At 48.7% G+C, this 14,631-nt stretch overlaps 1 protein-coding gene across 1 annotated transcript; it reads right to left on the minus strand.

Moving 5' to 3' along the window:
• Nucleotides 1-1,101: 1,101 nt before the first annotated feature.
• Rtp3 (receptor transporter protein 3) lies at nucleotides 1,102-5,434 on the minus strand. The gene is given in 4 exon segments (XM_042665901.1): nucleotides 1,102-1,564; nucleotides 3,700-3,769; nucleotides 3,772-4,032; nucleotides 5,385-5,434. Coding segments are annotated over 3 exon segments (696 nt in total). The 5' UTR covers nucleotides 3,935-4,032; nucleotides 5,385-5,434.
• Between the last annotated feature and the right edge of the window lie 9,197 nt (nucleotides 5,435-14,631).

Here is a 14,631-nt window from a genome sequence, read left to right on the forward strand (position 1 = left end):
TTTAAAAGTTCTTTTTTTTTTTTTTTTTGGCTAGTTGTGGGGCTTGAACTCTGGGCCTGGGCGCTGTCCCTCAGCTCTTCAGCTCAAGGTGAGCGCTCTACCGCTTGAGCCACAGCACCACTTCTGGTTTTCTGCGTGGTTCATTGGAGATGAGAGTCTCACAGCCTTTCACTAGCTCAGGGTTGGCTTTGAACCACAAGCCTCAGATCTCAGCCTCCGAAGTTGCTTGGATGACAGGCGTGAGCCACCGGTGCTGGGTTCAGATGATGCCCACAAATTTCACCGCAACAATAATAATCACCAAGATCAGAATGAAGAAACCACACCTGCTACACAAGGCCTCATACAGACACGCTCCGCTTCGGCACAAGCATTCTCCACACCCTGAGCCTATGTCGACGCAGGTTGCTATCCCGTGGGAAGTGCTGGCTGTTGAATTCCAAGAACAGGAAGGCCTCGGGTCTTGCACGGGCTCAATGATCGGGGAGCATGGGAACTGAGTCCTTCCTAGCATTGATCTCCTATCTCCCACCTAGATGTTCTCTGGGGAAGCCATTCTCGTGGCCAGAGCAGGGATCGGTGAGTGGCTTGGTGGCAGCCTTGGAAATGTGGATGACTTTGAGATCTTGTGGCCTATGAGGTCATCCTTGCCGGGGTTAGGGATCTGGGGGTTCACCGTGGTTGCCCCTTGTGGCAGTGTTGGAGTAGTTGATTTGGTGGTGCACTGGGGCTTGGGGTCAGCCTTGGAGAAGATAGGAACTTCGGGGTTCACTGTGAATGTGAGAGATGTTAGAGCAGTTGATGGCTTTGACATATGGCTGACCTTGTGGTCAGTCTTGGGAGGGTTAGATTTGGGGTTCCCCATCAAAGTAGACAGATCATGTTGTGTGTGCGATGTTGGCTGGCTCTTGGGAGGTTTAGATTTGGGGTTCACCACCAAAGTAGGCAGAACCTGTTGTGTGTGAGATGTAGGCTGGCTCTTGGGGTCAGTCTTGGGAGGTTGAGATTTGGGGTCCACTGTCAAAGTGGACAGAACTTGTCGTGTAGGAGGTGTGTGCCGGATCTTGGGGTCAGCCTTGGGGTGGATAGGATCTTTGGGGTTCACTCTGGATGGAAGGACCTTGTCTCCTTGGGGAATGTTGATACCAGTCGCGATGACGCTGGGACCCCGGTCTCCCCGCAGGGGTGGGGTGATGATGGCCGCTGTGTGGCCAGACCCCCGTAGCTCTGGGCACAGAAGCCCTGAAGACAGGCTTCGCAATTGGTGCTGTCATGGGGGCCTTCGAGTTCCGTGTCTTTGATGACAGACACCTCCTCCATCGGCTTAAATCCTTCCTTGTAGCATTTCTGCAGGATTCGGAGCACCAGGTTGTTCAAGATCCTGGAGATATTCTCCAGGGTGAACTCGGGGACCTCAAACGGAGACGAAGGGCATTTCTTACACCTCTGGGCGAACGTCCTCATCTTCACCTGCCCTTGGTGCCTCTTCTTATTCCAACGCATGTAGAACAGGACCTGGATGTGGCCAGAGGCCCAAGTTCGAGAGCAAGAAGAGCATTGGAATCTGGGGAGACAGAGAGATGAGCGAGGTCAATGAATGACTTGGAGCCTTCACTTACAGCCAGAGAGAGCAACTGTCAGTCACTGTCACGTGACTCAGGTGGGCGGGATCAGAATAGAGGCAGAAGACATGGATCCAGCCCTGTGCCCATCTGTGCCCATAGGTATTGGCCATGAAGATGGAAAATCTGCCAGCCAGGAGCCGGTGGCTCACACCTGTCATCCTAGCTACTCAGGGAGGCTGAGATCTGAGGATGGTGGTTCAAAGCCAGCCTGGGCAGGAAAGTCTGTGAGACTCTGATCTCCAATGACCCACCAGAAAACTGGAAGTGGCGCTGTGGCTCAAGTGGTAGAGCGCTTGCCTTGAGCTGAAGAGCTGAGGGACAGCACCCAGGCCTAGAGTTCAAGACCCAGGACTGGCTAAAAAACAAACGAAATAAATAAACTGAAGTCAACAATAAAACAAAACAAAACCCATTAACATCACAAGCTGTCTGAGTTGAAAGATACAAGCTCACTTAAGAGACAAGTGTTTCCTTTTTCTTTCATTTTCTCTTTCTCCTCTCCCTTCCCCTTCCCTTTCTTTCCCTCCCTTCTCCCCTCCTCTCCTCTCCCCTTCTGGTCCCTTTCCTCCCCCTCCCCTCCCTTTCCTCCTTTCCCCTTCCTTCTCTTCCCTTCTTCCCTTCCCTCCCCTCTTCTCTCTTCTTCTTTCCTTTCCTTCCTCCACCCCTCTCATTTTTGGCCTGTACTTGGGGTTCAAACTCAGGACCAGGGCATTCTCCCCTAGTTTCTCTTCACGCAAGGCTGGCACTCTACTATTTGAGCCACAGCATCACTTCTGGCATTTTGCTGCTTCACTGGAGATCGGAGTCTCACAGACTTCCCCGGGCTGGCTTTGAACCGTGATTCTCAGATCTCAGCCTCCTGAGTAGCTAGGATGATAGGCACGAGACACCGGTGCCCAGCCTTCCTCTACCTTTGTGCGTGGAGCTCAGGGGCCTTTTGAGATGAACTAGCCAGGAGTTGCTGTAAGTGAACCATGCACAAGAGCCTGTTTAGGCCGACCTGACCTCCTTTCTCCTGTCCTGGTCTGATTGCATTTCTAGCACGCCAGCCTCGCATTTCTACGCTCTTACAAATACACAGACTTTGCTCTGGGCCGTCTGCCAGCGCCCCGCCTGGAAAAACTCTTATCTTTTCTGGTCAGACTGGAGTAAAGGAGACAGCAACTAGACTCTACCTTCTGTGCCAGTCGAGTCTCGTGAGAGGCCTTCCTGCCCAGAATTTTAGGTTTCACTTTCCCAGCCGGAGAAAGGAGGAGTTGAAAGGTTGTTTGACCTTCTGAGAGTCCTGTTTCATGTATTTATTTATTTTATTTGGGAGGGGGAAGGGGAGTACTGGTCTTGGGGCTTGAACTCAGGGCTTGGGGGCTATCCCTGGACTACTTCTTTTGTTCAAGGCTAGCGCTCTGCCACTTGAGCCACACAGCTTCACTTCTGGCTTTTTGGTAGTGAGGTTTGTGTGTGTGTGTGTGTGTGTGTGTGTGTGTGTGTTTTGTTTGTATCTTTGAGATCAGAGTTTCATGGACTTTTCTGTCCCTGGCTGGCTTTGATCTTGAAATCTGTCTCTTGAGTAGCTAGGATGACAGGCGTGAGCCACCAGTGCCCTGCTGAGAGTCTTCTTCTTCTTCTTCCTCTCCTTATTATTATTATTATTATTGTCTGAGATCAATACTGAAACTCACTATCTGACTCACTGGCCGGCAGTCTATCACCTGAGCCACAACTTCAACCTGTGAGTCCTATTTTCAGAAAGATTCTTAGGTAGGTGCTCGTGGCTCATGCCTGTTCATCCCAGCTCCTCAGGAGACTGAGATCTGAGGATCGTGGTTCAAAGCCAGCCTGGGCAGGAGAGTTCCTGAGATTCTTATCTCCAGTGAACCACCAGAAAACTGGAAGTGGTGCCGTGGCTCAAGTGGTAGAGCGCTCGCCTTGAGCTGAAGAGCTGAGGGACAGCACCCAGGCCCTGAGTTCGAGCCCTGGTACCCACACATACACAGGCAGGCACTCATACACGCATGTGCCTAAACACAAGGAGCTAAGCAGGGGTTTTCCTGGCATCCTCCCATTGCCCTCTTACCTGGCAAAGGCCTTCTGCTGCCACTTCACCCACCCGGGCTTTGGGGAGTCAGGAAGAATGTCCTTGTCCCATTCAGGGTCCATTTGTGCCATGGTTTGACTTCCTGTATCAGTTCCTGGAACACTTGTTTCCATACTTCTATGTCCTGGGTCCTGGCAGCTGACACAGTGTTGCTGGGTAGGTCGGGGTCCTCCAGGGTCCTGGCAGATCCGTAGCAGGAGGCGAGCTCATCCATTTTGGAGTAGGAAGGTGCAGGTTGGCTCTCTTTCCCTCCCCAAATCAAAGGTCAGTGTGTGTTTTGTTTCTGAGTTTGGAGAGAGGAGCTAACCATCCCTTCCGGAAAGCGTTATGAAAAGACACAGATCCAAAAAAATATATCAATATATCAATATATATCTATATGTGTCTATATATATTTATCTTTATCTATCCTATCTATCTATCTATTCTATCTATCTATCTATCTATCTGTCTGTCTGTCTGTCTGTCTGTCTGTCTGTCTGTCTGTCTGTCTCTCCAAAGAAGAGAGTTCTGGAATCAAAATTAGGGGTGAATTTTAGTCAGGTACCACCGTCTACCTTTTCTCTCTGTGTGTGTGTGTGTGTGTGTGTGTGTGTGTGTGTGTGAGAGAGAGAGAGAGAGAGCCAGCCAGTCCTGGCGTTTGAACCCAGGTCCTGGGCTCTGTCTCTAAGCTATTTTTCTTTTCCTTTTCGTCGTGGGGCTTGAACTCTGGGCCTGGGGGCTGTCCCTCAGCTCTTCAGCTCAAGGTGAGCGCTCTACCACTTGAGCCACAGCACCACTTCCGTTTTTGTGGTGGTTCATTGGAGATAAGAGTCTCACAAACTTTCCTGCCCTGGCTGGCTTTGAACCGTGATCCTCAGATCTCAGCCTCCTGAGTAGGTAGGATGACAAGCATGAGCCACCGGTGCCCAGCTAAGCTTTTTGTTTTTTTTGTTCAAGGCTAGCTCTCTATCAACTTGAATAATCAAGGTTTTTGGTTTTATTTTGGTGGTTAATTAAAGATCAGAGTTTCATGGGCTTTCTTGCCGGGGCTGGCTTTGAACCGCGATCCTCAGATCTCAGCCTCCTGAGAAGCTAGGATGACAGGCGTGAGCCTGTTTTCACCTATTTACCCTTAACTTGATGTATTTTTTATAAACCTGTCATGGTGGAAAGAGACTGCAGTTGCTTTGCATCGCTTTGCCATTTGGAAATCCTTTACCGCTGACATTGCTGGGCTGGTTCATGTACAAAAGAAGGAGAAATCCAAGCCAGGCGCTGGTGGCTCACGCCTGTCATCCTAGCTACTCAGGAGGCTGAGATCTGAGGATCGCGGTTCAAAGCCAGCCCCAGGGCAGGAAAGTCCGTGAGACTCTTATCTCCAAGGAACCACCAGAAAACCAGAAGTGGCGCTGTGGCTCAAGTGGTAGAGCGCTCACCTTGAGCTGAAGAGCTCAGGGATGGCGCCCAGGCCCTGAGTTCAAGTCCCACGACTGATCCCACCCCCCCCCCCCCCAAAAAAAAAAGAGTGTGCAATTTCTCTGGGTATAAGGAGAAGCCACCTTCTTCCCCCAAGGGGTGTGGGAAGGGGGCTGGGAGACTAAGCCCCCCACCCCCATCCCATGCTAGAGTGGGTAACACCTCCCCTCCCCAGAAAGGCAGAAAAGATTCTGGGAAATGCATACCACAAGGCCGCCATGCCGGGTCTACTTGCCACGTATCTCTTGAGTTTGTCTTTATCTGGGTGTTTCTCAAGCAGAGAATCTCACTCAAGCTCAGCCAGGAGATCAGGAAAGAGGAGGAAAAGGGGGGGGGGGGGGGCTGGTGGAAAGGAAGAGGAGGGACTTCTTCTTCCTCTTCCTGTTCCAAGCCTGGCCTGCCTTAGTTCTGGATGGCTTTCACTGGGGGCATCTTCACCAGGCTGGCGGTGGTGGTGGTGGGAGCTGGGGGGGGGGGGGGTTGATGGTAACAAGGACACTGGTGACCAGCCTGACCCCACCCCCCACCTCCCCAGTGGAGTTTCTCAATATTATTTGTTCAGTTATAAATTAACTAGATTTGGGCAAGCCGGCTCACTTAAAAATTTTTTTTTCTTTCCTTCCTTTTGGATGCTTTTTGTTTTTTGGATTGTTTGCCAGTCCTGGGGCTTGAACTCAAGACTTGAACACTTGTCCCTGAACTCTTTTTTTTTGTTTTGCTCAAGGCTGGCATTTTACCCACTTGAGAGCCACAGCTCCACTTCTGACCATTTTTTTTTTTGTTTGTTTGTTTTTAGCTGATTAATTGGAGACAAGAGTCTCACAGACTTCCCTGCCTGGGCTGGCTTTGAACTGAGATCCTCAGATCGTAGCCTCCTGAGTGGTGGAGGACCAGGCCACAGCTCCACTGGCACTCCCAGGAAGACATTTCAAGAGGCTGATCCTGGCTCGAGGTTCTGTAGCTCCCTGAGGAAAGTAGAAATGGAGGCCAAATCACGTAGGACCACAGCGTTTTTGTTTTTATTTTTGTCAGCCATGGGGCTCGAACTCAGAGCCCGGGCTCTGTCCCTGAGCTCTTCTACTTAAGGCAAGCGCTCTACCACTTGAGCCACAGCACCACTTTCGGTTTTCTGAGTAGTTCATTGGAGAGCAGATTCTCTTGGACCTTCCTGCCCAGGCTGGCTTTGAACTGCGATCCTCAGATTCAACCTCCTGAAGAGCTAGGATGACAGGCGTGAGCCACCAGCCTGAGGCTTCTGCTCTCTGATTGTGTGAGGTTCAGACCCTCGCCTTCCCCTCCCCATGCAGGATGGGGGAGGAGTGGTGTGGGTCAAGAGAGACATTGCAAGGGGAAGAGGCACTCCAGCAGTTATCTGTGTTGATCACAAGAGGGCAGTGTTGGTGCGGAAAAAATCCTGTGGTCCACACATTGTGAATTCAAACAAATGCAGGCAGAGATGTGGTTGCAGAAGGAACCCTGTTGCACTGTTGGTGGGAATGTAAACTAGTGTAACCACTCTGAACTGCAGTCCGGAGGTTCTTCAGAAAACTAAACATAGATCTTTCCTATGACCCAGCCATACCGCTCCTGAGCATCTACCCAGAACAACCCAAGCCAGGATATGGTAAAGACACTAGCACACCCATGTTCATTGCTGCACTAGTCCCAAAAGCCAAGTTGCAGAAACAGCCCAGACGCCTTACAATAGATGAGTGGATCCAAAAATAAAATATGGTACCTGTACACAATGGAATTGTACACAGGTACCATTAGATTGCAGGAAAACAGATGGACCTAGAACAAATCATGTGAGGTGAGGTAAGCCGGACTCAAAGAGACAAGCGGCACCATGCTTTCTTTTCTATGCAAAAGCTAGATCTAAAATACTCTAGGACATGATAAATTATACAGGACTCTAGGCATTTGCACACAGTAAGACCAAAGAAGGAGACTTAGGGGGGGAATCCAAAGGCACAATGATGATGTACCTATTTATATTTATATACAATTATACATACATGTGTTTATGTGTGTGTGTATACACACACACATATATAAACAAACTCCAAGATATGAAAATAAGAGGGTTTTTGTTGTTGTTGTTTGGTCATTTCGTTTTCTTTTCTTTGATATGATTTATTCACTTCTTGGTGTGTGTGTGGGGGGGAACACAAATGTAGCCATGATACTTAATAGATACTGTGTTGAAAGTGAACTATATGCTGAGCACCAGTAGCTCACGCTCCTCAGGAAGTTGAGATCTGAGGATCACGGTTCAAAGCCAGCCCAGGCAGGAAAGCCCGTGAGACTTTGATCTCCAATGAGCCACCAGAAAACCGGAAGTGGAGCTGTGGCTCAAGTGGTGGAGCGCTCTGCTTGAGCTGAAGAGCTGAGGGACAGCGCCCAGGCCCAGAGTTCAAAAGCCACGACTGAAAGAAAGAAAGTAAACTATGTGATTTGTGGGTGGGGACTGGAGGGAAAAACTGAGACAGAAAGGGATAGGATGATACTGTATGAAAGGAAATGTACTGGGGCTGGGAAGGTGGCTCAGTGGTAGAGCGCTTGCCTTGCAATGCATGAGGCCCCGGGTTCGATTCCTCAGCACCACATAAGCAAAAAGAAAAAAGCTGGAAGTGGTGCTGTGGCTCAAGTGGTAGAGCGCTCGCCTTGAGCTGAAGAGCTGAGGGACAGCGCCCAGACCCAGAGTTCAGGCTCCACGACCGGACCCAAAAAAAAAAAAGAAAGAAAGGAAATGTACTTATTACTTGACTTATATAACTGTAACCCTTCTGTACATCAGCTTTCTAATAACAATAATGTAAATTTTTTTAAAAAGCCAGGCTCTGGTGGCTCACGCCTGTCATCCTAGCTACTCAGGAGGCTGAGATCTGAGAATTGTGGTTCAAAACCAGCCCAGACAGAAAAGTCCATGAGACTCTTCTCTCTCTCTCTGTCTCTCTGTCTCTGTCTCTGTCTCTGTCTCTGTCTCTCTCTCTCTTCCTTTCTTTCTTTTTTGCCGGTCCTGGGGCTTGAACTTCAGTCCTGGACACTGTCCCTGAGTTTCTATTGCTCAAAACTTAGTGCTCTACCACTTGAGCCACAGCACCACTTCTGGCTTTTTTGAACAGTTTATTGGAAATAAGAGTCTCACAAAGTTTCCTGCTTAGGAGGGCTTCGAACCACCATCATCAGATCTCAGCCCCAGGAGTAGTTAGGATGACAGGCGTGAGCCACCAGCACCCAGCTGTGAGACTCATCTCTAATTAACCACCAGAAATCTGTATGTGGAGCTGTGGCTCCAATAGTAGAGTGCTAGCCTTGAGCAAAAGAAGCTCAGGGACAGTATCCAGGCCCTGAGTTCAAGCCCGAGGACTGGCAAAAAAAAAGAAAAAAAGAAAGAAAAGAAAAGCAAAAAAAGAAATCATATGGCACTAGTGGTTCATGCCTGTCATCCTAGCTACTTGGGAGGCTGAGATCTAAGGATCACAATTTGAAGCCAGCTCGGGAAAAGAAAAATCCATGAGACCCTTAGCTCCAGTGAACCCCCACCCCAAAAAAAAAAGGCAGAAGTGGAGCTGTGGCTCAAGTGGTAGAGCACCCAGCCCTGAGTGAACAAAGCTAAAGGACATAGCTCTGAGTTCAAGTCCTAGTACTCTGTCTCTGTCTCTCTCTCTCTGACACACACACACACACACACACACACACACAGATGGTCCTGAGAACTGGAGTAAGGGAAGAATTAGACCAGATCAGAGAAGTCCATCACCAGCGGCAGAAGAGACAATAGCACCCCTTTCTGCTCCCCCAGCCAGAACGTCTGTCTCCTTATGCATCAGTACCCATAGCCCAGCCAGAAAGGGGTGAAAGAGGAGGTCCCCCCTGGACTATTTCATGAGCCAAAGTCTCTTTACTTCCTTCTGCAGCCCTCAAGCTTAGATTTCACCGCTCACATCTGTTCCGGAAAGGTCTTCTTGTTCTTTGTCACCTGCGGCCAATGCAGAAGGGCCTGTAATGCGAAGCGTAAATATTTTCCCGGAATGTCAGGGCGCATGGTCCAGAAAGCCAGGACAAACATTTCCTTATTTGTGTGTGTTTTGTTTCCTCCCACAGAGGCGTCAAGAGAATCAACCAGGAATGACACACTGCAGTTGTGCAATTGTGAAGAAGCCTGTCCAGCCAAGTGTACCATTAGGCTGGCTAGAAACACTGGGCTTTGGAATGGTAAGACAGTATGGTTCAGCTCTCTCCAGCCATCCATATTTGTCAGTCGTGGGGCTTGAACTCTGGGCCTGGACACTGTCCCTGAGCTCTTCAGCTCAAGGCGAGCGCTCTACCCCTTGAGCCACAGCACCACTTCTGGTTTTCTGGTGCGTTCCTTGGAGATCAGAGTCTCCTGGATTCTCCTGTCCCAGCGGGCTTTGAACCACGATCCTCAGATCTCAGCCTCCTGAGTAGCTAGGCTGACAGGTGTGAGCCACCACAGCCCAGCTTTTAGCCATTTGTTTATATCATTTTTTCAGATGTGCTTTTGGCTTTGTTTTCTTTTGTTCCAGGTCTGGTCCTTGAATTCAGGGCCTAGGCTCTGTCCCTTTGTTGTTGTTGTTTTGTGTGTGTGTGTGTGTGTGTGTGTGTTCACTCAATGCTAGTGCTCCACCCTTTGAGCCACAGCTCCGCTCCCAGCTTTTTGCTGGTTCATCTGGGGAGAAGCATCTCCTGCACTTTGCTTCCCCCAGCCTGGCTTTGAACCGGGATCCTCAGATTTCAGCCCTTTGTGTAACGAGGCTAGCAGGCACTAGGCACCAGCGTTTTGATTGCGATGAGCCCTTCATGCCTCCAACCATAGCTCATAAAGGTGATCGTGTTGCTTTCCTTCCATGCATGCCTCGCGGCTCCTCTCCGAGGTCCAGAAAAGTTCTTTCTAGAACAGAGGGGGGTATTTATCCAAAAGGAAGAAGCAGGAGGAGATTCCTGAGAGACAGACAGAAAGGAGGAAGAGTTCCTCCTGACCAGTTGGCTTTGTGTTTTGAAAAGACGCCCTAAAGGATCAAATTCACTGGGACAGATGAGAGGCCCCGGGGAGGGGCTGGGTAGCTAGGTGCACACATCTGTAATCCCAGCTACCCCAGGAGGCGGACTCCTGAGGTTTGTGGTTTGAAACCAGCTTGGGCAGGAAAGTCTGTGAGACTCTTCTCTCCAATGAACCACCAAAAAAGCCAGAAGTGGAAATTGGGCTCAAGTGGTTAGAGGGTTAGCCTTGAGTGCAAATGCTCAGGGACAGCTTCCAGACCTACCTTGAGTTCAAGGCCCAGGGCTGACGAGAGAGAGAGAGAGAGAGAGAGAGAGAGAGAGAGAGACAGAGACAGAGACAGAGAGACAGAGACAGAGAGACAAAGGGGTGGAGGAGAAATCTCAGTCAGGAGCAGCCCAGGTCCTGGTTTGTGGGTTGGAGAGGACCAGGTAGACATCAGAGGCAGGAGATGCAGGAAGACTCCAGAACTCTCCAGAAGGGCCCCAGGTCACACACATAAATCATGATGGCAGAGGAAGGACTGGTTTAGAGAGATTAAGAGTGACCCCCCCCCCAGCCTCAAGTGAGGAGAAGGAAGAGGAGATCTGGGGGTGGCAGGGGGTGGGCAGAGATCTAGAAATGGAGGAGAATCATGCAAGGGAAAGATTTAGGAAGGACTGGTCAGAGAAGCAATTTGATTACTGAATTTCTTTCACACATGGAGTAACATTGGGTAACGGTATTGTTGGTTAAGAGCGGTTGCTGTCCGGACCCCTCCCTCCAACTTCCGGTTACCAGGGCTTCCCCTAAAACCCCCAAACCACGCCCCCTTTTATCAAATATTCTGAGGAAGTAACTCCAAAAATCAATCAATTAATTAGTGCCATGCATTGCTCTTGAGGGTTTTGGGTTTTTTTGTTTTTTTGCTCCAGGTGGGTGCTTTACCACTTGAACCACAGCACCACTTCCAGTTTTCTGGTGGTTTCGTAGAGATAAAGAATCTCATGGACTTTCCTGCCCGGGCTGGCTTTGAACCACCATCTTCAGATCTCAGCCTCCTGAGTAGCTAGGATGACAGGTATGAGCTACAGATGCTTGGTTTTCACTATCAGGCTTTAGTTGGTAACTTGTGTGTCCTTTTTTTTAAACCCCAGGGGGGAAACTGAGGCTTAGATACCCAGAAGGACTAGCTCAGGTCCAGAGGGATAATTAGGAAGAGTTAGTTCAGACCGACACTGGCATCCATTCCCAACTCTGGATTTCTGACTCTATCTCCCCTCTGGCATTCCTTGCCTGTTTGGGTGTCTTATGCATAAATCCTGTCCCATGAATAAATGAATGGAGGGCATGAAGAAATAATGAGAGGAGGGCTGGGAAGGTGGCTTAGTGGTAGAGCGCTTGCCTAGCATGCCTGAGGCCCTGGGTTCGATTCCTCGGTACCACATATGCAGGAAAAACCTGAAGTGGTGCTGTGGCTCAAGGGGTAGAGCGCTAGCCTTGAGCAAAAAGAAGCTCAGGGACAGCGCCCAGGCTCTGAGTTCAAGCCCCAGGACTGGCAAAAAACAAAAAATAATAAAGAGGTGATGATGCCCGAGGATGAGCCCTAGAGGCTAATCCTTCAGCTGGAGGCATTGAAGGAGCCCTGGTCTGGACTCATCCAGAGAAATGAAGGATAACCACAACTCCTTGCTTTTTAAAATGATTGGGGCGTTATTGGGGTGCAACGGACCAGCTCCGCCGGAGCACTGGGACCCGATGGGACAGGGATCTCGGGATAGGTGGGCAAGGAATTGGCCAAGTGACAAACAGACACAGACTCAAAAGAGTTGCATCTGAGTGTATCTTTATTGAGGAGAAGTAACATTTTTATACAGTGTGTGAGTGTGACATAGGTTCTTGGTTTATTTAAGTACGTAATCAATTTTTAAGAAAAGCAAAGCATTGATGGATTATATGAAAATTGATGACTATCCTAACTGTTTAAGCTAAGTGGTGCGAAACAAGTCTAGCATATAGTTGAATGCATCATCTATTCAGCCTTTTTATGTTTAATAATGAACAAACCTAAGACAGGGCTGTACTTATGTTGTACTCTTTTTATTGTTTCCATATATTTTCAAGTCCCTTTGAAACCATCCTAAAAACCACTTCCAGGTTGAGTCAAGCATTCTCCGTTTTCTATCATTTTAATCCCAATATTGGTTCGCATAAATTTCTAATTGTTATTTTAAACCATCTTGTTGTTGTTTTGATGATAAACACCATAATGGTCTAGATCTACCTAATCTGTGCATAAAATCTAATGAGTTCCAAAATACCCTGTTTCCTTTTATATTAATCCATCTATTTTCATCTTTATAAACTCCTGTATAAGGCAATGGTTCATGGGTTGGTTCAGAAAATGTGATGTCACTAACTTTATATTTTGTGGGAAACCATTCCCTATAACGTAAGCCGGACTAAACTTAATCATAACTGTTGGGGGAATCTTTCTTTTCCTTTTAGTATCGGGGTTCCTTTTTCGAAAACTCTCTGAGCTTCTGGGATAACTCCTTCTAGCTTCTAGCTTAGTTTAATTCATGAATTCTGCCTGTTGTAACATATCTGGAAATTTTAAGTTTCTGTATTGACTATGCGTGAGCCGCAAAACTGCTTGTGACGTTGTAGGAGCTTCTGGAGGTAGCATCACATCAGATGATAGATTGATTGGGGCATTGCCCACATTTAATCTTTGGTCCTAGTCTTTATTATTCAGAGAAGCCGTCTCTCTTGGGCTGGAAAGAAACAACATGCTCTGTTTGCGGATCAATAGAAAAATAGCCAAAGCGAGAATAAAAGCAACGAATGTACAGCAAAGAAGAATATAGTAAGAATAAAGGTCGAGGCTCTAAAGGTGGAGCCAAGTGTATGGGAAGCCTTGAACCAACACCCCCTTCCTGCAGGCATGCTTCCTTGAAGCTCTTTGTCTAAAGCGATCTCTCTCACAGACTCTGCAGGGGATGGCGTGGCTCTGGGGTTTTGAACTCAGGTCCTCACACGGACTAGGTGAGACACTCTACTAGAACCACCCCATCCCCAGTCCTTTTTGCTCTAGTTTGTCTTCCAGGTAGGGTCTCTTACGTGGGCCCAGGTGGGCCTCAAACTGGGATCCTTCCTATTTCTGCCTCCTGTGTAGCCGGAACTACAGGCATGCGCTACCATGCCAGGTGCTGGCTTCCTTGCGTGCCTACGCTCATCTCAGGCGGTTTCTCAGCAAAAGGCCCATTTGACCTTGTCCTTGTGGACATGAAAAGCAGGCACGGAGGCTTCTGGTTCACTGCAGGTTGAAGAATAACCTCTCTCCCTGGACACAATGCAGTCCCAAAGGAAAGAGAGAGAAAAAAATGGGTTCTGGGCTCAGGTACTTTCTTCCTGGGGTTTTCCCCAACCTAAGTCTTTTATTCCTTCTGGGAAGAAATTTTCATGTCTGGTCCTGAGCCAACCATGGACATCCTCTTGGCACCACTTTCCTTACCAGAACATTCTCCCCTAGCTCTGGCTTTCTGTACACTTATTTTTTTTTTTTTCTTTTTGTCGGTCATGGGGCTTGAACTCAGGGCCTGAGTGCTCTCCTGAGCTCTTTTGCTCAAGACTAGTGCTCTCTACCACTTGGAGCCACAGCGCCACTTCCTGTTTTCTGGTGGCTCATTGGAGGTAAGAGTCTCATGGACTTTCTAGTTGGGGCTGGCTTTGAACCACAATCTTCCAATCTTCAGCCTCCTAAGGAGCTAGGATGACAGGAGTGAGCCACCGGTGCCCAGCTATGCTTCTTGATTCTTCTAGAAGCATGAACAGGCAAAGCCTCGGGGCTCGTTCGGGCCCAAAGACACTTAGCACTCAATAAGCGTTAGTCAATTTTCGATTTCTTCACCAGTTTTTGAAATATCATCTTGCAATTATGGATGAAAGCAACTTTTAATGTGGCCATCTCATCTTTCCAAACAGAGGCCAATCTGTGGCCCCCAGAACAAGCTAGTCCTTCTGGCAACACCCACACCCCAATCTTGTGTGAGACCCCCCCTCCCGCCCCGCATCAGAGTCCATGTTTGTGCCTTGACATGAGCTGGGATTGAGATATTCAATAATGTTCTTTCTTTTTCCTTTTGTGTATGTGTGTGGGGGGGACTTGAACTCAGGGCCTTGGCCTTTTTATTTTTTAAATCAAAGCTGATGCTCTACCCCTTGAGCCACAGCTCCACTTCCGGCTTTTTGATGGCTCACGGGAGATAAAGAGTTTCATAGACTTTCCCATTGTGGGTTGGCCTTGATCTGCCATCCTCCAGATCTCAGCCTCCTGAGATGCTTGGATGACAGGCGTGAGTCCCTGACACTAAACCAAACAAGGTCCTCTTTAGAACCCAGGGTGCTACGTGGCAGGAAAAGCCAAGTCTTAGAAATCCACAAGT

This window comes from Dipodomys spectabilis, unplaced genomic scaffold (genome assembly GCF_019054845.1).
Source record: "Dipodomys spectabilis isolate Male_0828 unplaced genomic scaffold, ASM1905484v1 ptg000360l, whole genome shotgun sequence".
NCBI classification, from domain to species: Eukaryota; Metazoa; Chordata; class Mammalia; order Rodentia; family Heteromyidae; genus Dipodomys; species Dipodomys spectabilis.